Consider the following 24,056-nt stretch of genomic DNA (forward strand, 5'->3'; position numbering starts at 1 on the left):
CTGCTGCAGAGTCTCAGTGGATGGAGTAATGGTGCATGCTGGGTCATGTGTGTGTACAAAGGTCTACAAGTTTCCTTTTCTATAGACACAAAGTCTCTTTATAGCCATTTGTCCAGCTAGACCTGATAATGGACCAGGTGCTGTACAGGTGAGCTCCCAAAATGATATTAATGCAACTCCTTGCTCATACTCTGGTAAATTTACATCCCTGGGAGTAAAGTAAAAGATATTTTTAATTTTCATATCAAAGGAATTATAAAAAAGACAATATTTATGAAACTGGACAATGGCATTCCATGTCAAACAAAGTATAGGATTTGCATTAAAACATAACATTTTTCAACTTATAAACAACACACGATAGTCCAATGCTTTCGTCGCACTTCTTCTTTCTGCTGTCTGTAGGTTTTCAGGGTGGCCGGTCGGTGCCCCGCAGCCACTTGTATCAAAACATGAGGTGCATGTTCCAGACAATCTCCTCCACTTGGGCCTCCACACCGGTCTGACCATCAAAGATCACAAAAAAACTGATAAACTGACTGGTTATAAAGCCTCCCACCAGTAAGAGCCCTGAAATATTGTGCAAAATCTAGCAAGAGTTCACATAAGGCAAAGCTGATGGACTTTTCCCAGTTTGCCAGCAGTCTCATCATAAAGTGCCAGACAACTGCAGTTGCCTCCTTCCGGTCAGTTTTGTGAGCACCATGGCTCCTGTGTTTGCAAAGACTCTTTGATTGAAAATCGGAGATCTCCAGGTCTGCAGTCATAGAGCAGTTACTTCTGAACGCTGAGGACTGCGTCCAGATGGTTCCCATGTTCTTTCTCAGAGGAATCGGCAAACTTACTCCCAGCAGAAGACAGAGAGGTCTCACATTATGATAGGTGATACATGCTGTACCCAATAGGGGCTGCATAAAGTCCAACTGGTGACATGGGCAGTACTGGTCTGTGAAAAGGATAGGACTGTCCATACAGGGAAGTGGCCTGCAAGTGAGCAGCTACAGGAAAAGGCAGGCTGAAGCCACCCTGCAGCATGGGCTTAGCAGACATTTTGAGCTTCTCCATCTCGGCTTCCTGAAGCCTCTTTGCCTTTGCTCTCCGATTCTGGAACCAGATTTTCACTTGGGTCTCTGTCAGGCTGAGCGAACTCGAGAACTCGGCCCTTTCAGCAATGGAAAGGTACTGCTTCTGACGGAATTTCCGCTCCAGGGCAAGCAGTTGAGAGGTGGTGAATGGCGTCCTGGGCTTCCTGTTGGTCTTGTGTTTCCTTAGAGAGCAAGAATTGGGGCTGAGTTGTCCTGAGAAGAAGCAGAAAGGACAAGGAAAAGAGAATGAGAAAGAAGAAAAAATGGTAAGCATCAGCTTGACTTGGCTTAAGAGTCGCGCATGACAGCAGGGGTACGGCTGGAGAAACACCAGTACAACTAGTGCAGGGTTACAGGGGCACCAGTCCAGCAAAGAGCTATCAGCTGTCTTCAGTTTAGCAACGCTAAGCTCAGAATTCAGAGGTTAAAGTGTGTGTTCACTTGAGGTTTGCACAGGGGCGGCAGTACAAGGTGTGTGTATAAGGGGGGAAGACACATGCCCTCTTAAAAATAATGGTCCTTTAATGGGATCATGTCATTCCTCATGATGTCATTGCTTGGCAATGAACCATTTTGTTTCATGAAGGGATCCTTGCATGTGAAATTGGATCTTGTAGCTTTGAAAAGTTCCTAATGTATGCACAAAATGGAAATCTAATGTCTAGTAGTCCACCTAGCAGGATGCTGAAAAATCAGGAAAACCCAAATCTGTTTTGTTTTTTTAATCAAGAACCCATTGGTATTTCACATATCTGTTACCATTTATTCATGATTATTTATGGAACTTGCAACAGATCTAGATAAATAAAGGTTCCTTCTGGAATCTTTACATGGATGGTCCTTTTGGGTCCTCCATGGCACCACATTGGCACATTTATTTTAAGAGTATAGAGAGTGGTACTCCAGTTATGCTGTTCACTAATGAGCCTCATTAGGTGTGGTGTATGCCTGCTGAGATGTTCTGCACTTTTCATAATGTGCCCAAATTAGTTCCTTCTGCCTTTGATCTTAAAAGTGGATGGATAGATGGACACATATAGAGGACACTTACAACCTCAATGCACAGCAGTCTGAACTTGAAGCAAGTTCAATTTAGAAAAGTGATATTTGATATAGGGTAGCATGGTGGCGCAGTGGCTAGCACTGCTGCCTCACAGTAAGGAGACCTGGGTTCGATTCTCGGGTCCTCCCTGCGTGGAGTTTGCATGTTCTCCCCATGTCTCCCTCCAGGTACTCCCACGGTCCACAGACATGCAGGTTAGGTGCCTTAGTGATCCTAAATTTTCCCTAGTGTGTGCTTGGGGTGTGTGTGTATGTGCCCTGTGGTGGGCTGGCGCCCTGCCCAGGGTTTGTTCTTGCCTTGCTCCCTGTGTTGGCTGGGATTGGCTCCAGCAGGCCCCCGTGACCCTGTGTTAGGATATAGCGGGTTGGATAATGGATGGATGGATGGATGGATATTTGATATGCCATGAAAATGTATCTTGGTTCCAAGCATAGGTTTGCAGGGGATGACTACAAAATGATACTGCATACCTGCAAATGGAATCGCTTCAGTCATGGCATCATTAGAGGAATCCATTCATGAATTATATGATTTGGATTCGGAGCACATCCAGGAACTTCTGTATGCAAAAGCTGAAACTGCTGAACCTGTGGACAGGTCACACGCAGGAACACCATTTTGGACCGAATAACCTAACCTGCATGTTTTTGGAATATGTGGGGAAAACCACAACACCAATAATAACTCCATGGAAGAGCATGCAAAGCCCACACCGTTAGTGATCCGCTCCTGGGCCATCGCGGGGCAATAATAATCACAGTTGCATAGTGCTGCCCCTCCATTTACCACTGCGTCTTGCTCAACACACTGCTGCTTACCTCCATTGGAGAAAGATCGATCGATCTATCTATCTATCTATCTATCTATCTATCTATCTATCTATCTATCTATCTATCTATCTATCTATCTATCTATCTATCTATCTATCTATCTATCTCAGTTGTAGAGGGACTCCCCTAACGTGTGAATCCAGAGCGAAAGAAGAAATGCTGACAGATGACTTATTCAAAGTTAATTTCCCCAGGAGCCCTTACAGTCGTTTTCTCTTTTGAAATGTTATATTTAGATGTCTGCTGTCTTCGCGGTGTTCGCTTCTGATTAGGACCACCAGATTCTCCCTGAGCAACGCGAGACGGGACGGTGTTGCGGGGTTAGAAATTGTAATTGGGCGGGTTATAATAATTCAGAATTTCGTAAGTGCACGTTCCAAATTCTCATCTCTAATGTCGGTATTAACTTGGACTTTTATCTTTCGTCTGCTGCATTAACGCATTGGACAGCTCCATGGACGTGGCGCGAAGTCCGCTGCCACCCAAATCACGAAGACCACGAACTTGCAGAGCCGAATCTACAGACTAGAAATACAACCAAGAAGCATGTTCGTACTTAGCTGGAGTTGCCGGACTGGACGTTCTTGGACTTCACAATCACAGGATGTCTTATAGGTCAGGTCGAACAGGACTGCTGATTGAAGTAGAGCGCTGAAAAGATCGATCTCTTTGAAACAATGCGCTCACTGCAATGCAGAGTCAAGTTTGTTGAATGAGGAATTAGTTTGGTCTAATTTGCGAGACAATTCAGCTTTTTAAGAAATTCGTGCCAACTAAATTGTGGACGGACTGCCAGCCCCGAAATACAAGACGTTTGGGTCATTCTGTGACCACTAAATACAAGAATCCAGCAGCTGTGCAGTGCTGATGTCCGCCTGAGTTCTTACTTTCATAATCTTCAGATTTGCATTGAGATAAAACATAAAACCGAGACAACGGATACCGAGCGTGTGGGGCTCTAAGATAGCACGCTAAAAATAAATAAAAATATAATAAAACAAAAAACATTTCATCCGAGTGGAAACGATGCGCATTCTATCGCTCTGCGTGTAGTAGACAGGAGTATCTAAATGATGCTGAATGCACTTCAGAAAAGCACAATTTCACAGAAACTATCATCTGTTCGGGCAACGGATTTTTTAAAATTTTGCCAGGAGTGTGCAAAAAATATCTCTTTTACAAGAAGCAACGTGTGGCATCCAATCAGCATCATTAAATAGGAGTGATAACATTCTCGAGCACATCTATCTATTCATCTTCAAAACTCGCTTTATCCTAAGGATCGGGGGAAGCAGGAGCCTAACCCAGCAGGCGTACACACACGCGCACGCACGGGCTAAATTAGCATTGCCAATCCACCTACCCTGCATGTCCTTGGCGTGAAGGAGGAAGCTGGAGCACCCAATACATACGTGGAGAACATGCAAACCCCACGTAGGTAAGACCCCGGACGTGGACCCCAGCCTCCTTGTTGCGAGGCAGCAGCACTGCCACTGCGGGGATGGAGCGAATATTAGCCGAGTGAATTGTGTATTTTCGTTATATAGAAATACGACCACATTAATGGATGCTTGAGAAGACCAGTGTGTATAGGTTTAACACTTAGCTCGGCACATTCCATCGTCACAAATCACACATCGAGTTAGCGGAAGACCACCTATCTTTTTTGATACTGTGCTTAGATGCGGACTCTGTCTCCTTCTATGTGGTGTGTGCAGGTTCTCCCCAGTGTGTGCACTGCTATTGACTGGCGTCCTATCCGACCTTTTTGTTTTTTTTGTTTTTTGCTCTGCTCTCGATGTTGTAATCTTATCCAGACTTGGATCCACGTTACGCTAAGTGGTAACCTTTTAGCTCTTATGGTAGACCAGGTGAGTGCAGGTGCTGCCCTTGTGGGTACACTCACAAGGCGCTTTATTAGGCGTACAAAAACGCAGTGCCATCAAGACCAGAAATGGTAATCAACTGTAACTTAAATACATGACTACCTACTATATATATAAATATAAATATAAAGGTTCGATTCCCCGAGAGGGGGCTGATGAGCCCAGAATTAAAGCGAAGCACGTGTCGCGTACTCTTTGCATTATTTGACAGTAAAAGTATTTCAAACCATACACTCTCTCTTTCTCTGTATAATATATATATATATATACATATATGTATATGTATATATGTATATGTATATGTGTGTGTGTGTAAATCGCCAATACAATATGAAGGTTAAAACTAGTAAGAAAAGAAAAATATTCTGTCCGATTATCGTTTGGAGTAAAAAAAATCTCAATCTCAGATTCTACAACCCCTAATCACCCCATCAAAGATTGCAGCTTTTCGTGACTGTGTTCACCTGTGACAAATGACAGAAGCAGCGCGACCCGGCAACTTACTTGGCGGAGGAGGCGAATACCCCGGAGGTGAATTCCCCAAGTTGTTTTGCTCCTGTTCTGTCAGATCAGACTTTACAGGTGAATTTGAGACCCCGCTATCCGCACTGTAGGGGTCATTGGACACAGGGTTATACACATAAGCCCTGTAACCGTCCGCCCGAGTTCCTCCAGTTTTGAATGGGGGTTCATGAGAAGATTTCCGATTGGCCATCAATGCTTCAACGCTGAAGGGTAAACTGGGGGCTTGGAGTTGCCGATTATTCGCGTTCCTTTTAGATCGATAATCCTCATCGGAAGATCCGCAGTCTTTCGTGCTTATTGGGGACGACATTCTCTGACTCTTCTACAACCCTCGGATGCACAGTTTTATACAAAGATCCTAGTTTAGGTGATTCGTTTTCAGGATCTCTTAACGAAAAGGTCCAGGGTGAGACGATACAGTCATGAGATTTCTTGAAAAAGTTTAAATGTCCGGGTCATCCAGTCTCATTTATTTTAAAAGGTGGCCGATACCGCAAGCACAGCTTGAATCCACAAACCGAGATGCATTACTGCCTGAAAGCAGCACAAAACTTTATGATGATACTAACTGAAACAGAGCTGGTAACTTCATTAATGCAAGCAAAAAAAAAAAAAAAAAAACAACTTGCAGCCAATAGCAACCCCGCTGCGTCTGAAACTGCGCGCAGAAACCGCCAATTGGAGGAAAAGTTTGTGAAGTGTTTCGAAATTGTTTTCAATTTGACGCTGTAAGGCCGAAGTAAAGAAGACTTAGTGGCACCTGCGGGCCTTTTAATCTGGCACATGCATGAAAGAAAAGGAAAAACCTTGGATAATATGAGTCTAATTATGTGAGGAGGAAGCTTAAGCAGCTGATCTTCTGTTAAGAGCTTAAAAAACGGTGGCGCCACCTCTGCACCCTGTACGAATTCTACTCCCGTTCCTTCTTTTTCTCAATGCAGGTGCAGTTTTAAATTAGTTTATTGGTATTTTGATGATATAATATCAAAAATGATGCATTGCATGTTAAATGTATTCATTACCTACATTAAGAAACACAGTTTTAAGGAACTTTTCATCAGTTATTCAATTACCGAGTAATCTGTTTTTTTTCCCAACAATGTACAAAACCTTAAACATTATACACTGCTCAAAATAATGATGGGAACACTTGATCATTACAGTTTAACACCAAATCAGTTAAGCTGCAGGGATATTAATCTGTCCAGTTAGGAAGCATAAGCGATTGTGAATCAGCTTCACCTGCTTTGGTGCAAATGAAAGTCACAACACATGCACTGGACAGGCAACAGCAAGACAATCTCCAAAAAGGGAATGGTCTTATAAGTGGTGACCACAGATAATTACTTCTCTAGTTTTGTGTTTAGTGTCCTTGTAACTACTGGTAGCATGAGGTGGTACCTGCAGCTGATTCTGGTTGCACAGGTTGTCCAGCTCCCCTCAGCATGGCACATCCATATGTACTAAAGCAAGGAGGTTTGCTGTGTCTCTCGGCACAGTCTCAAGAGCATGGAGGAGATACCAGGAGACGGGCCGTTACATGAGGGATGCTCAAGGACATGCATTCCAGTCAATGGTATCAATGCCTTCGTCATTCAGGAACTGCCTACACACACTGGCCACATGAGGCTGGGCATCGTCCTGCATCAGAAGGAGCCCAGGGTCCACTTCACCAGCATAAAGTCTGACAATGGCTCAGAGGATTTCATCCCAGTACCTAACAGCAGTCAGGACACCGTTGCCTAGCACATGGAAGTCTGTGCGACCCTACAAGGATATGCTTCCCTAGACAATCACTGACCCACTGCCATCATGCTGGATGATGTTCACCATGGCATCTCCAGACTCTTTTACATTTGTCACATGTGCTCAGGGAGAACATTCTCTTGTCTGTGAAGAGAATGGGGTGGAAATCGTGAAGCTGCCAATTGTGGTATTCTCTGGCAAATGCAAATCGAGCTGCACAGTGATGGGTTGTGAGCACAGGTCCCACTGGAGGACGTTGGGCCCTCATGCCGCCCTCATGAAGTCTGTTTCTGACAGTTTGGTTTGAAACATGCACACCAGTAGCCAGCTGCAGATCTTTTGTAGGGCACTGTAGGGCACTCCTTGCACAAAGGAACACATATCAGTCTTGCTGTTGTAAGTTGCTCTGGATAAGAGCGCCTGCTAAATGATGTAAATGTAAATGTTGCTGCTGCATTGATCCCCTTCTATGGACCTGTGCAACTCTCCTCGTGTAACAGCCCGTCTCCTGGTATCTCCTCCTTGCTCTTGAGACTGTGCTGGGAGATACAGCAAACCTTTTTGCGACAGCCTGTATGGATGTGCCATGCTGGAGGAGTTAGACTACCTGTGCAACCTAAATCAGCTGCAGGTACCCCCTCATGCTACCTGTAGTGACAAAGACACCAGCAAAATGCAAAACTAGAGAAGAATCAGTCAGGAAGGATAAGGAAAAAGCAGTTGTCTGTGGCCACCACCTGTACAACCATCCCCTTTTTGGAGATTGTCTTGCTGTTGCCTGTCCAGTGCATGTGTTGTAGGTGAAGCTGATTCACAATCGCTTATGCTTCTTAACTGGATAGACTGATATCCCTGAAACTTAAATGACTTGGTGTTAGACTGTGATGATGAAGTGTTCCCTTCATTTTTTGAGCAATGTATATGTCCTCTGGTTCTGTTATTAAAGTTATTCATCTTATGCCTTCCAAGTACATATTGAAGTTGGCACAGTTGTACACCTGGTAACTCTGGCACTTCAAGATGCTTAGTCACTGACTTGATTATCTGCTGGGGTGCTCCCTTTGTGGAGTGTGCATGTTATCCTTATGTCAATTAAAGATTCCCCTGTACTCCTGAAAACCCCTCACCACCCCCAGTGTCCCCAACCACTAAGCCAAAATGCTGGCGAGACCTCCCAGGCACAAAGAATTCATGGAGTGCGTATTACGTATACTGCATGGTATCACTGGATGCTCCACTTATTCATGATAAAGACAGCTCTACATAATCCAATTATAAAGGGTATAGGTAGCCAGCTCTTTAGTGCAAGTATGGGGACTTCTATCTAGAAACAAGGTAAAGTGCAATTCTATGATTTGTATTATATAGTGAAATAGGACTAGGTAATTTAGATATGCAGATGGCCTCATCCAGGGAGGAGAAGTGAGGGAGAAAGCGGCGCATCTGGAACCCTTCTTAATAAGAAAAGGGAAAGCTATGTCTGAATTTGTGAGGAACACAGCCGAAGAAGTGAAGGTTATTGGTTTCATCATGCCCACAAACCCAGAACTAAACTAAACTCCCATCTTGTCCAGGAGCCTCATTTATAAAACTTAGTGTGGATCTGAGTGTAAAAATATGCACAAGCATACACACGTTTCTACACAATTTATCCTTTCTATATCACAAGCACCTTGTACATGTGCATACAAGAAAACACCTCAAATGCTGCCCTGAAACATCCATATATGGAGCTTGCTAATCAACCTCACACATATGCAATCAGTGCTGCAGAATTTCATTGGCTGGTAGAGCAGCATCCCACACGATGCATTGAGAACCTGCCTCCTACATTCAAGAGCATCTGGCTGTAGGTCACAAATGAGAGCGTAGCAGCATTCACAGCATTATAGTGTTCTGGGGGTCAGAGAAAGACATAAGGTGGGTACGCACTATTACCTGGCACACCTAATAACACGATTGCTGTTACAATGTATAGAACAGACCATATGAAAATCTGAGGGTGCAGCCAGTTGCTTTACCAACAAGCCATTCATGGCGTGCAGCACCATCACATCTGCTAAAGCTGCTTTGCCTGAAAATAATTGAATCACACGTTGACCCAGACCATGGAGACACAATGTTTGTCAGTCTCATATTGGCGTCACAAATGACTTGAGCATTAATCAAATGTCACTGCTCACGGTTAACAAAAGCAGCTTCTTTCTCTCTAGGTGCCCTTATTGAAATATGAGTGCAGTAAAGTGCTCTGTTTACGTTAGGAGGACTGGACACTGCGGTAATTGCCTTTAAATGTTGGCAAAGACATGTTATGATTTATATTGGTGCACCCACACCATAAAAAAAAAAACTGGATGTAGTGCCCACCACTAAGTTAATGGCTTCCAGCTCAGCAGGTAGGAGGAGTGAAAGTTGGCTGAGATATTCCTGACGTGTCGGCCAGTTCTCCGAGATGTGACGACAGATAGGTGATATAAAATGATGAATAAAAAAGTTTTTTGTGAAAATATGCAGCATTGGCCCTCTTAAAAGGGAACTAAAATACACATTTATTACATTTGGGGTTTGGGACCACCCTAACCCACTCTCACCTCAGAGTACTGTATCCCTCACTCATCCTTCTGCTGATACCAGCATAGGAGAGAGAGTTTCCCCCCACCCACAATTACAGCAGCCCAGGTAAGCAGAGAGCTGAGGAGACTTCAGGCCAGCAAAGCAGCTGGTCCAGATGGAGTATCGCCACGACTGCTGAAGGTCTGTGCGTTGGAGCTGGGGAGTCCTCTACAGCGCATCTTCAACTTGAGCCTGCAACAGGGGAGAGTCCAGAGGCTTTGGAAAACATCTTGTATCACCCCAGTCCCAAAGGTATCACACCCTGGTGAGCTGAATGACTTCCGGCCTGTCGCTCTGACGTCACATGTGATGAAGACCATGGAGCGGCTGCTGCTTCACCACCTGAGGCCACAGGTTCGCCACGCCCTTGACCCTCTGCAGTTCGCATACCAGGAGAAGGTGGGAGCGGAGGATGCCATCATCTACAGTATATGCTACACCGATCCCTCTCCCACTTGGACAGAGGCAGTGGTGCTGTAAGAACTATGTTTCTGGACTTCTCTAGCGCCTTCAACACCATCCAACCTCGGCTCCTTAGTGACAAGCTGACAGAGATGGGAGCAGATTCATGCCTGGTGGCATGGATCGTGGATTATCTTACAGACAGACCTCAGTATGTGCGTCTTGGGAACTGCAGGTCTGACATTGTTGTCAGCAGCACAGGAGCGCTGCAGGGCACTGTGCTTTCTCCAGTCCTGTTCGGCCTATATACATCGGACTTCCAAAACAACCCGGAGTCCTGCCACATGCAAAAGTTCGCTGACAACACTGCTGTCGTGGGCTGCATCAGGAGTGGGCAGGAGGAGGAGTATAGGAACCTAATCAAGGACTTTGTTAAATGGTGCGACTCAAACCACCTACAACTGAACACCAGCAAAATCAAGGAGCTGGTGGTGGATTTTAGGAGACCCAGGCCCCTCATGGACCCCGTGATCATCAGAGGTGACTGTGTGCAGAGGGTACAGACCTATAAATATAAATATGAACTGGACTGCCAATACTGATGCTCTGTGCAAGAGAGGACAGAGCCATCTATACTTTCCTAGAAGGCTGGCGTCCTTCAACATCTGCAATAAGATGCTGCCGATGTTCTATCAGATGGTTGTGGTGAGTGCCCTCTTCTACGCGGTGGTGTGCTGGGGAGGCAGCATAAAAAAGAGGGACGCCTCACGCCTGGACAAACTGGTGAGAAAGGCAGGCTCTATTGTAGGGAGCTGGACAGTTTGACATCTGTGGCAGAGCGACGGGCGCTGAGCAGGCTCCTGTCAATCATGGAGAATCTACTGCATCCACTAAACAGTATCATCTCCAGACAGAGGAGCAGCTTCAGCGACAGACTGCTGTCACTGTCCTGCTCCACTGACAGACTGAGGAGATCATTCCTCCCCCACACTATGCGACTCTTCAGTTCCACTGAGGGTACTGCTGCTTACCTCCATTGGAGAATTATCTGTCTGTCTGTCTGTCTGTCTGTCTACTTTAGTAAAGAGTCCCACAGCTGAATCCATGAGGGATACGGGCCTGAAATTGGGACACTTTAGAGTCTTCGCCTTGGTTTAGTGGGAAAGTGATGACTGCAATATCAAGTCTTGGATTTAAGTATTGGGAGGAAATGGCTGCATTCACCAATTAGAAGAGAAGTAAAAAATCAACTCATAAAAAGGATGAAATTAGCTCGGGTTGAATGCCATCAAAGCCTGGGGCTTCACCTTCTTCATAGTGTTCAGAGCTTCCTGGAGTTCATCCATAGTGATGGGCCACTCAAACACAAGGCTTCTTCTCCTGAAAAGCAAGTCAATCTAAGAGAGGTGGGAGACATGGGTACCTCAGAAAACAGATTGAAATAGTCATTGAGAATCTGTTTGTTTGCTTAGGGCCATCACTGATTGTGTGTATCACTTAAATAGTATGCAGTATGTGTATGTAATGGCCCACTACATGGCCCAGGTAAACTCAGTAATGACATAAAGTTCCAAACAAAGAGCAGCCACCCTTTCATGTGACAGCAATGTTGACCGCTTTTCCTCCCTGTTGCCAGCTGAAGTAAATAAAGATATAAAACAACTGACCGGGAAGTGTTATAGGACAGGACAACTGGTGCATAGAATCAGCATTTAAAGGAAAACAAAGCAATACGCTGCCTGTCAAACCCTCATAATGCACCCTCAGTGCAACATTACAGTGCGGTGTAAGAACCAGCTGTGTACAACATGCCAGTCTGTCACCGGGTACGTTCACTTCTGCTCATGAGGCCAACACAGAGTGACTAAAGACAAATTGACACAGGCAAGGCAACAGGGTGCAAGGCCCACATATGCAATACGTGGTCCTAAATTCAGACACAGTTGCCTTGACCCTACAGCTGTGTAAAATAACATAGCATTTTTAATACGGTTTTATCGTGTAAGGTCCTATGGTGACACTATTTTGCTCTTTTAAACTCTTTAATAAAATGTCTAAAATCCCATACACTTCCCACTCTTTGATCCAGCACTTTAGCACTTCCTCCCCTCTTCCCTGTAACCTCAGATAATTAGACAGAGTAAAGAAACGGGTTACACATTTAATTACGTATTATTGATAAAATTCCCCCAAATATTAAGGAAGCATAATACACTGTGAATATTTGAAAATTACACCATTACAGCCTGTAGCGGCACTACTAGAGAGTGAAAACTTCAACTCCCAGCAGTCCCTGCAGTGGCTCTGCTGATGGTGCAGGGGCTGCTGGGGTCAAGGAGGCCAGCGTGAGATTTAAAAGGAGGTCAGTTATACAGAGAAGGGAGTTTTTATTTTATTTTGTGTTTGGAGTTACCTGACTGTTTGCCTTACTGTTCAATGACTCTGGATTCTTGTTTTGTCCTGGATTGTCTCCTGTTCGGTGTATGGACTGTCTGGTGTCTTCCTGCTGTATTGGATTATTTGTTGACCTTTGAAGAAAGGAGCTCTCCTGATCTCATCACACATCATCGTCAGGAAATACCGGTAGGACTGTTCTTTACAATCACATACAGCGAGCTGATCTCTGGATTATCAACTTCCATCATTTCACTATATCAGTTGCCGTTTTTTATGGATTTCATCGTGTGTGGTTTTTGTTAGTTGTTATTGTTGAATTCGTGTTTATTGTGTATCGCTGGAAGGAAACTGGAGTGGGATTGTTTGTGTAGTAGATTTCCTTAATTCTTGTTTAATGCATTTGTTAATTTCTGTTTTAATGCTGCTGCTTCTGTGTCTCTGTGAGAGAGTGTGCATGAGTCTCGCCAAGGCTCGGTGTATTCCTGGGGTCCCCACCAAAAAAATAAATAAATCACCGTCAAAGGCGGTGTGAATCTTAGCTGGGTTTTTAGTCCGCTATAAGCCTAAGTAGCAATGCATCTTGTGTCCACAGGCGGCTCTCAGCTTATCTTCAGTCTAGCTTGTTTTGCTACCACATGGCCTTTGAATGGAGTATTGAATCATTCCACATACGTGTCTGCCGAGATAGAGTGGTCTACATCATGGTCTTCTCTTCATGGCCAGATGGCTGGTTAGGTAAACATCAAAGCACCACTGTTCTTATCAGTGACATAGACATGCCTCCTGAGACACTATCTAATATTACATTTGCTTTGTTTAGCTTACAAATAAAGACCTACAAAATATTTACCAATTTATATGCTAGAAATCACTCCTCCACAAACACACAGATTCCAATTGAAGGTCATGGAGCTTCACTTGATACAAAGTAGTGCCGTGGTTAGTGGGGTGGTCTCACAGATCCAGCAGCCTGGGCACAGATCCTGCACTTCAAGACTGACATTTGAGGGTGGAAAGTGGGGCGACCACCCCAGGCACCGTGCCTAAGGGGGTCCCGCTCTTGAGGTCTGTGTGTCCTGTTCGTGTGGATCAGAGGCGTGACCACAGGGGGGGCTGGGGTGGGCACTGCCCCCCCCCAGAGACAAGCCGTGCCCCCCATGCGAAATGCTCTGTCTGTCCAATGAAAACTCTGGAGAATAATAACATTTGATTTTCAAAACTGAGTTGCTTTCCAATTGGCTGTTTGAATTTGGGGCATATCCCTCAGTGTCTCCTCCACTAGACAGGCACCGTGCCGCTCACCGTTCACTTCGCCGCACATTTTGCAGCACGTTTTGAACCTGTTGACCACATTCTTTAATTAAAACAGCGTGTACGTTCCATTCTTCTTTTATTTTCTGGTTGGTAACACCAAAGGCTATGTATAGGTGGCTTATTAAAAAGCAGACATCTTCAGCCTCTGTCCCTCCACAAGCTGCTGGCTACGCGGTTGAGCCCAGTACCGCTTCTACCAACACGGAGCACAGCACACCCACGTCGGGAACTGAAACTCCAAAAGATGTAGCTAAGCCTACGCAATCCTCCAGCTCTGCAAATGTGTCGGGTACACCAAACCTCTGCCTTCAACAAAATATACAGCCCGGTCTGCCTGACTTAAATATGGATAGCCCATCCCAGCCCATTTTAATTAATTATCCCAAGTGCACATTCAGAAAGACACTCAGATGTTTTAGTGCAAGCTGGTATCAGTCTCGACCATGGCTTGAATATTCTGTTGTCCGTGATGGCAGCTTTTGCTTTGCCTGCCACATATTTAGTGTTTCCAATTCGGACCGCGAGGACATATTCACCAAACACGGCTACACTAATTGGAAAATAGCTCTAGAAAAAGACGGTGGCGGCTTCCACAAACACGCGTCTAGTATCCCGCACGTCAGAGCCATGTCTGCATCACAGCACTTATCATTGGTGTGTCTTCAGCTGCATGTGAAAGCTCTTTCTCTACTTTGAACCGCATTCTCACTCCACTCCGCCGAACAATGCTGCATTCAAGGAAGAGAAATTTAGTCATTCTGGCACATGAGAAAAACATCACAGAAAATCTAGACATGAATGAATTTATTTCAGAATTTGCTAAGAGTAACCGCAGACTGGTCCTGTGTAGATAATATCCAGGTTAAACACTGGAAACTGATATCCTATAGCCTCCCATGACTACAATAAGCCACGTTTCTGTTCTTGCTCTCATATGTTGTATACATTTGACTTTATTGATATTTACCTTGTAGATGTAGTTCTATATTTGTTCACAAAAAATAATAATACAAGTTCCATTGCCTCTGTTAATTTTATTGAACAATAGGTTATGATTTATGCCACAATTTTTGCTTTTACATGTTATATAAAACTATGTTGTTATTATTATTTGACCCCCCCTACAAAAATGGGGATGGATGGATATTTTTTGCCCACCCCAGACAAGCCAAATGCCCACCCACACATGATGTTCTGGTCACACCTCTGATGTGCATTTGTCAAGTTATATTCTCCAGTATATATATATTTGAGATGCTTCTAAGAGGAACCCTTTTAAAATCCCTCTTCAAGGTCAAATTCTGTACATGTACATCTTTGAAAACATTCCATAGTCCACCTTCATCACCCGAAAGGGGTCACCAGTATAATCCCTTTCTAAAATAGGTATAGCCCATTAGTCGCTGGGTTGGCTTCTCCTATCTATAGAAAAAGACATTGCATCCAGATTAGACTACGAAGATGTTATCAATGACTTTTTCCAATTGGAAGGCAAGAAAAGCGAATTTTTGTCTCTGAACCTGGAAACTGGTAAGAGATTTCATGATGATACCTCTACGTTAATTTCACACTTCCTGTCGAAACACTGAAACTCACATTTTATTTGTAGGCCATAAACATGTCTGAATATTAATGCACTAAAACACGTATCGCTATTGATAACCGGCTGACATGACATCGACGTGAGTTATGACTATGACTTCCTACATATTGAGACTCAGAGTATACTTGCAATTTGGGTACTTTTCTAGAAGAAGCCCTGCTAATTTCCACATGACACCGCATCACATTTCGCTCTGTCGTGGTGTTGTCATGAATTATGAATTGCACTTTTTTAATAGATTATATCGTTATATTTTGATAAAGTCCACGTGTTATCTTGCAAAAATGCAGCTGAATACTGTAATGAGAAAATCTGGTGTATGTTAACACTATTTTTATTAAATTCGCGTGCAAGTTTATACAATCTACACATACTGGTAACAGCGTTTGATGTAAGCGTCAAACCCACGTGGGGTTGGTCAGCCCTAGGCCCCACACACCCCTAAGGCCGCTTCTGCTGCACTCAGTTGTAGTCTCTGAGGAGGACGTCTGTTTCTCTGGTGTTTGCATGGATATTCCTCCATCTAAGCCAGTTGTGCTCCCATTGTGTTAGTTGGTGATTGAGTAAGCTCCATGATAGGCTGACCTGCCCAGCCCTATGTCTGCACGTTAACGTAAAATGAGAAAAACTGAAGCTGAAAAGAAACTAAAAATAATAAAATACTTTCATGGTGAAAGAGGCCTCATGTCATAACTTGATGCCAAAACTTCCAGTAATTACTTGAGTTAGCAGGAAATTCATGTTTACTTCAATTAGCTAATAGGCATCTCGTTCAAAGCTGTGTGACGTGAGCAAAGCTGTCATCTTCAGGGGAGATACTGCCAAGCTGGACGAGTCTACCACGGTAACGTATCAATCTCTGGTTTGAATTGCTTTGTGGCACAGGGTTTAATGCTGTCACCTTACAGCTGCAACATCCTGGGTTCAAAGCTGAGCTTTGTTGTCATCTACCAGTCCTCATAGCTTCCCCCATTTTTATCCCAAGGTGTCTGCATTAAAGGTTAACTGACATTTCTAAATTGTCCCTAAATTGTCAGTATGTGTGCGTGTGTGTGTAAGATGGTGTCTCATCCAGAGCTGCTCCATGCCTTGTACCCAAAACTGCTGGGATAGGCTTGTCCCCTCGGTGACCCAGAAGCGGGTCTGAGAATGTTATTTTATGTTTAGCTGTCTTAATAAATAAACAATAAACATACACTAAAAATAACTCCCATTGCCCTGCTGTTTCCATGTTAAGCCTTGTTTAAAATAAAATTAAGTCATTTAAGAAATTTGGCTTCAGGGCAAACATTCAAGATTCCAGCTACAATCCGGTTTTCTATCCAAACGAGCTATCGACTCAATTGTTTGCATTGTACAGCAGTTAGGTCCTAAACACGATTTTATATGGCACACACTCCCAAGGGTACAGAATTAGACAAAGCTGTGCCTTAAGGAAACAGCACTTTGGAAGCAGGCCTGTGTTCTTCATTTTGAATCAGTCTCTGCTACCTTCAAAGACACTGCTTGGTTCTTTTTCAGGGCATTGCATTACTGAAGTTGTACATAACCAGCCCTGCTAGGAATAAACAAAAAAGAAGAAGCGTTTGTCTTTTGCCTGATTCATTCCAGGGCACTCTAATATAGATTTCTCCCTGTCAATACTAAGCTAGTTTGTCCTTGTCCAGTCCTAGAGCTTCATTGATCCCTCATGCTGAAGCATCTCTAAAGCAACGGCAGCCGGCCTGACAAATAACCACCACGTCTGCTGGAGCAGGTCATGAGGCCACATGGCATGCTGTGCGTGGCATGACATGAACTTACCGAGCATCAGCGGCTCTCAGCTTCTCTATTCAGCGGTAGCTGCAGGTTTTTGTCTCAACTGACCCCTACTTTTTGCTACCTAACCTACTATTGCCCAGTTTCTGTGATTTGCTGTCAATCCAGAAATGACAAAACTGGGCTTGCTGAGTTTTTATTGTAATGGATTACATGAGGATCATTGTTTTTTTATCTCAGTTTTTAACATATTGTTCATCATCATGATTATCATTTTACTTTTCTGGTTATTTACGATGATAGTTACTAATGAGCACAACAGTGGCTATGGTGCTGAGGTGGCAGCAGCCCTTCAGTATCATTTATCCTGCTACCTTCTCCACTTATCATTAGCTGCCATTCTCAGGGTACATGTAAGGTAGCAATAGGAGAATTAATAGGAAATGACCAAAGAGAATTAAGCCTTTAAGCTATGGAAACAATATAAATGTGTTTAAATTTCATATAAATGTAAATCCGTGAGCTAATTCAACAGTTAGACCATTTACAGGTAAAATGACTCACTGATTGTGAAACTGGTTGGAACAAAAAGCTGCAGGCCCAGTTTTTGAACTTTATAATCAGTTGGAAGTCAAGAATCTAAAAATCATCATCTATACGATACACTCACACTCAAAGGTTCATTCATTTAGGAAACACAGTGAGCCAACGATACTCATGTAGAGCCGCCAAGCATGTGGATTCAAAATGGACATTCATTGCAGGGCTTTGACAAAAGGCGGTCGCTAAAGATCCTGCTTCAGGCTCCCACTGTTGGCTTTCATGGTGTGCTTTTTCTTTGTTGGCATCTCTTCTTGACCTTTCAGTGAAGAAACTTCAGACCCCATCGTGGGGTCGTTTGCAAACTTGTATGTGAGACACCACAATGTGAATCATTCGCTGATGGAGTCTGTACTTGGAGTTAAACCTTGAGATGTAAAGATCTATGCTGCTGCAATGCCTTCCTAAATGGAGGTCACTATGACTCCTTGTGCTGCTTGTACATTTTGTTGAACCCCATGGAGCAGAGAGACAGAGAGACATAAATTAGATTTTTTTTCCAAACTTAACTTGCTCATACAGCATTGCCCCACCTCAGGAGCACATAAATGGACAATGGCAGTATGCGGTACTCTGAGTTATGAGTGAGACACTTCTCTTTCTGAATTACTTTGGGTAAGAAGAATTCAAAAATGACAGAAGCAAGAAGTCAGTCTGTCTATACGCAGCTTTTGAAATGTTAATAAGTTTCCTTTACATGAATGAGAGATCAAAAACACAGGCAAGTGTTCTCCAGAGAAAATTCAGGGGGCCTTTGAAGTAAAAAGGAATTCAAAAAGCAAGTAAAATAATAAAAATTGTCCCCCATTGACCCCATTTTTACTTTCTCGTATGAATAGTATAAAAAAAGTATAGGAATCGTGAAAAAAATTCGACCTCAGTGTTTTTGATGAATCTTGACGTTTTACTTCTCCTTAAGTCCAAAATGCCATGTTTAGAGAAATTATAGGAATTGAGAAGAAATTTGACTTCAAGATTTTGATCAATCTTGGTATTTTAGACCTTCATGAATCCGAAATATAATTTTTGAAATTACGTCTGTTTTTTTTTTAAGTTTTTACTGATTTTATTGTAATCATTCCATACAAATAGATCAATTTTTACAAAATTAGGATTGAAAACAAATCAAACCCCACCCCCGAGAAAGAGAGCATGGCCAACAGAGCAAAACTTAAAGCCAGTTAAAATAAGTAAATTGATAAGTTTAATAAGCGGATAAAGATAAATGGAGAAGAAAAAGAAATGGGAAGAGAATCTTCTTCCTCAGTGCTTTAAGAGCTTAATCTAAAATGTCATTGATTAGATCCTGTCAGGTTTTGAAAAAGTTCTGCACAGATCCTCTAAGTGAGAATTTGATTTTTTCCAGTTTCAAATAATATAAAACATCAGTTACCCATTGACTTAAAAGGGGAGAGTTAGGATTCTTCCAGTTGAGCAAAATAAGTCTGCGTGCCAATAGTGTAGTGAAGACTATTACAATTTGTTTGTCCTTCTCCACTTTAAGCCCATCTAGAAGAACACCAAACACAGCTGTTAGTGGCTTAGGAGGGATTGTGACACCAAGGCTGTCTGATAGGCATTTAAAGACTTTTGTCCAGAATGATGTGGCCCAGTGAGGCTGGAACTTGATTGCAGCGTTCACAGGTTGGATCTTGCCCTGGAAACATTTTGGACAATTTTAAACGAGACAGATATATCAATTTTAAATGAGATCGATATATCATTTTGAGTTGAATAATTGTATGTTTTGTACATATGGTGCTTGAGTGAATTCTCTGCATTGCTACTTTCCACTCCTTTCTGAGATGTTGAGTGAGAGAGCCTTTTCCCACTGTCCTCTTGGATCTTTGAAAGGGAGGGACTGTACAATGGTTTTATATATTGCAGAGCTGCTGTCTAAGTCCTTGAAACTGATAAATATTTTTTCCAGCACAGAGGAAGGTGGGAAATGAGGAAAATCTAGCATTTTCTGTTTAATAGAGTTTCTAATTTGAAGATAGTGAAAGAAATGTGTTGCTGGAAAGTTAAATTTGGAATTTAATTGTTCATAGAATGCAAAGACGTTGTCTATGTATAGATCTCTAAGTGATTTAATCCCAAATGTTTTCCAGATATTAAAAACCTCCATCTTAAAATGCTTTCTACATTGGTTCCATATTCTGAGTGAGTGAAGCACAATTGGGTTGTTAGTATGCTGGCGATAACTTGCATTTATAGGGGCACAAAGCAGGGAATATAAAGAAGTACTGCAGGATTTTACTTCCATTGCGGACCAAGCCTGTGTTTGTTCATCTATTTGTGTCCAGGTTTTTATAGCTTGTATGTTTGCTGCCCAGTAATAAAAATGAAAGTTAGGTAGAGCCATGCCACCTTCTGCCTTAGGTCTTTGTAGAGTCTCTCTTTGGATACGTGGATGTTTTAAATTCCAAATAAATGAGGTTATGGTTGAATCTAATTACTTAAAAAATGATTTATTGATGTATATTGGAATGTTTTGAAATAAAAAGAGAAGCTTAGGTAGGATATTCATCTTAACAACGTTAAGTAATTTCTTTGTGTTACACAATGACAATAAAGTGCTTGAACTTGAATTCTTCCAGCTAGAGTGAGATGAAGGGTTGACCATATATGCAAGTCTTGCTTAATTTTTTCCATACAGATGGCGAAGTTTTGTTGATAAAGAGATTTATGTTTACTTGTGATGTTTACCTCTAGGTATTTAAACTGATCTACAATGATAAAAGGGAAGGTGTCCAATCTAATTTTGTATGCTTGAGAATTCACTGGGAAGAGCACACTTTTATTCAAATTAATTCTGAGACCAAAAATCTTTGAAAATTCTGTAAGTGCTGTTAGGACTGCAGGCACAGTGTTTTGTGGGTCTGATATATACAGTACCGTATCATCTGCATATAGAGAAATTTTATGTTCAAGTCCTTCTCTGATAATCCCCTTTATCTGATAAGCATTTTGACAGTGAACTGCCAGTGGCTCAATGTCGATTGCAAAAAGTAGTGGTGACAAGGGGTATCCTTGTCTGGTACCACATTCTAGTTTAAAGTAGTCTGAATTAATGTTGTTAATACAATCTGAAGCTTCTGGATTGGTATACAGTAGTTTGATCCAAGCACAAATGTTCGAGCCAAACCGAAATTTCTCTAATGTAGTGAAAAGGTAGTTCCATTCAATCATATCAAATGCTTTTTCTGCATCCAACGATAATAATATCTCTGGGGTGTTTGACTTTGCAGGTGAATATATAACATTAAACAGCGTCGAAGATTGGAAGCTAAGTGTCGGCCTTTAATAAATCCAGTTTGATCTTGTGATATTACCGAAGGCAGCACTTTCTCCATCCTTCTAGGTAGGACTTTGGAGAGTATCTTAACATCATTATTCAGAAGTGAAATAGGTCTGTATGATGCACATTGTAATAAGTCCTTATTTTGTTTAGGAAAGACGGCGATTAACGCTTGGCAAAAAGTTTGAGGTAGAATTTGATTGTCTCTAGCTTTTGTGAATGTTGCTAATAAAAGGGGAGCTAGCTGGGTGGAATATTTCTTATAAAATTCGACAGGGTAGCCATCAGGGACTGCTGCTTTCCCACTCTTAAGTGACTTTATAGCATCTAGTAATTCTGGTAGCGCCAGAGGTTTATCCAATTCCTATGCACTAAGAGTATCTATTTGTGGTATCTGTAATGCATCCAGAAATACATTAGATTGTGTGCTGTCTTCTTTAAATTTAGTAGAATATAAAGATTTATAGTAGTCTCTACTGTGGTGGGCTGGCGCCTTGCTCAGGGTTTGTTTCCTGCCTTGCACCCTGTGTTGGCTGGGATTGGCTCCAGCAGACCCCCGTGACCCTGTGATTAGGATATAGCGGGTTGGATAATGGATGGATGGATGGATAGTAGTTTCTAAATGTGTGCATTATATTTTTATGGTCAATGATTTTGTCTCCGTTTGTGTTGGTGATTACTAGGATTGCATTGCGAACTTCTTGCTTGTGGATTTGTTGAGCTAAGAGCTTATTAGCTTTCTCTCCATGTTCATAGTAATAATGTCTTGATTTAAAAATGAGTTGTTCAGTTTCTTTAGTTGTTAAGAGGTTGAGCTCTGAATGCAGCGCCTGCCTTTTCCTATGAAGAGCCTCACTTGGACACCTGGCATGTTATTGATCTATTCTAGTAATTTCGCTGGTTAGCTCTGATAACTTCTTGGTTTCTAATTTATTTCTGTGGGAAAGATATGATATAATCTGTCCTCTTAAGAAGGCCTTCAGGGTTTCCCAGGGTATTCCTGCAGAGACTTCTGAGGATGTATTTGTCTCTAGAAAAAAACTGATTTGTTTTGATATAAATTCTGTACAGTTCTCGTCTGCTAATAAAAGTGGGTTAAGACGCCATCTGCGAGATGAGTATGTGGGGCATAATGATTTTAGCTCCAAGATCAGAGGGGCATGGTCAGAAATAACAAGTGTTGTACTTGCAAGATTTAATTGTAGGCAAGCAATTGTTATCTATAAAGAAATAATCAATTCTTGAGTAGCAATGATGCACTGGTGAGTAGAAAGAATATGTTCTTGAGTTTGGGTTTAGAAACCCCCAGGGGTCTGATAAGTTGTGGTCAGTTACAAACTGTGTAATTGTCTTTGCAATGTTAGATGTCATCATCCCTGTGACAGGAGACCTATCTAAGTCTGGATTTAAAACACAATTGAAGTCCCCATCCATTATAATTTTATGAGTGTTCACATTGGGAATGGATGTAAATACATTTTGCATGAATTCCCTATCATCTACATTTGGTGCATAAACATTTATCAAAATCACTTTACAGTTAAATAAATTGCCCATGACAATCACATATCTCCCTTCAGGATCAGATACTACATCTGATACCACAAATGAAACTGTTATATGTATAAGAATACCCACACTTCTAGTTTTCTTTGTAAAGCTGGAATGGAACATTTGGCCAGTCCAGTCTTTTTGCAGCCAGAACTGATCCTTGCTTAATAAGTGGGTCTCCTGTAAAAAAATATTTTAGCGTTTAGACCTGTTAGGTGAGAGAATACTTTCTTTCTCTTTAATTCGTGATTCAGGCCTTTAACATTCCAGCTCACAAAGTTAACTGTCCCATCTTGAACATATTGATTCTGAATTTTTGATGTCATTTTGTAGTCTTAACTGGAAGTGAGACAGCTTTGACCTTAATTTCCAATTTTCCCAGGAGTTATTGCCATGCAGCCTATTGTTACATTGGTAATTATAATTATAAAGATTAAAAGGATAGATTAGAAATAGCTTGTTCTCTTTCTCTCCCCCCCTAGTCCCCCCCCCCCCATTTTGCCTCCCCACATGAGGCTGGACCCCACTTCACAAAGTCCCAGTCCTCTGACATACTTAGAGACAGAGCACATCCAAAACAAAACAATTTATGTCTGTATATAAACACGATAACTCGAGAACGCTTTGACTTAGGTCAATGAGATCTTGTACACCTGCTTTATATCAAAAATAAGAAATCCTATCAACTTTTGGGCCACTTCCAGCAACCGGCAATACTTCCACAAATTTTCAAGTAAACTATGGTTATAATTACAGATAGATGATTCCAATTTTGTATAAATATTTATAATGATAAAAAAGCAAACAGATATGAAATTTTAGAAGAATTACTGAACCGGAAGTAGTATTTTATTGAAACAACCATCCAAATTTATTGTATCATGGAAATATAAATGTGTACACAATATTAAAAACTGTATTCAATATAATGCATATTCTTTCAATAACTATTATTCATTTTATTTTAATTTATACATCATCAGTTTAACAATAACGTGTAAACATTGAACATACTATGTAAATACTAGCCGATGCCTGCTGTAGCATACGTGTAAGAATAGGAACGGAAAACGGTGAGAAAGGAATTCAGAAATCAAGAAGAAATAAATACTTCTTGAAAGACACAGTTGTGCATAGGTGTTTTGGTGGAGAAGACAGATAATGAGTTGAAAGATCTAACCCTAGAAAAAGCCACATACAACTGACTGTGGCTGAAGACTGGTATCAGGTCTGTGCTCTGGTCTTTGGGTATCCGACAGTGCATGTAGAATTTCCGGCCAAGCAGGATTACATGTGAAAGTGATTAAATAAATTAGGCTTTCCGAATTTTCTGAATTGACTGGTCCAATTGCAAATTAAAATTAAGAAGAAAGAACAATAAA

The 24,056-nt window shown here is 42.0% G+C and overlaps 1 protein-coding gene across 1 annotated transcript; it reads right to left on the reverse strand.

The window, feature by feature from the left end:
• Positions 1-215: 215 nt before the first annotated feature.
• Positions 216-6,165, reverse strand: msx2b (muscle segment homeobox 2b). Its single transcript, XM_028812685.2, has 2 exons — positions 5,369-6,165; positions 216-1,298 (listed from the first exon to the last, which is right to left on the reverse strand). Exons 1-2 carry the CDS (start codon positions 5,697-5,699, stop codon positions 874-876), a joined length of 756 nt encoding a protein of 251 aa, XP_028668518.2. The 5' UTR covers positions 5,700-6,165; the 3' UTR covers positions 216-873.
• Between the last annotated feature and the right edge of the window lie 17,891 nt (positions 6,166-24,056).

Source organism: Erpetoichthys calabaricus, chromosome 11 (assembly GCF_900747795.2).
Source record: "Erpetoichthys calabaricus chromosome 11, fErpCal1.3, whole genome shotgun sequence".
In the NCBI taxonomy this organism is placed as follows: Eukaryota; Metazoa; Chordata; class Cladistia; order Polypteriformes; family Polypteridae; genus Erpetoichthys; species Erpetoichthys calabaricus.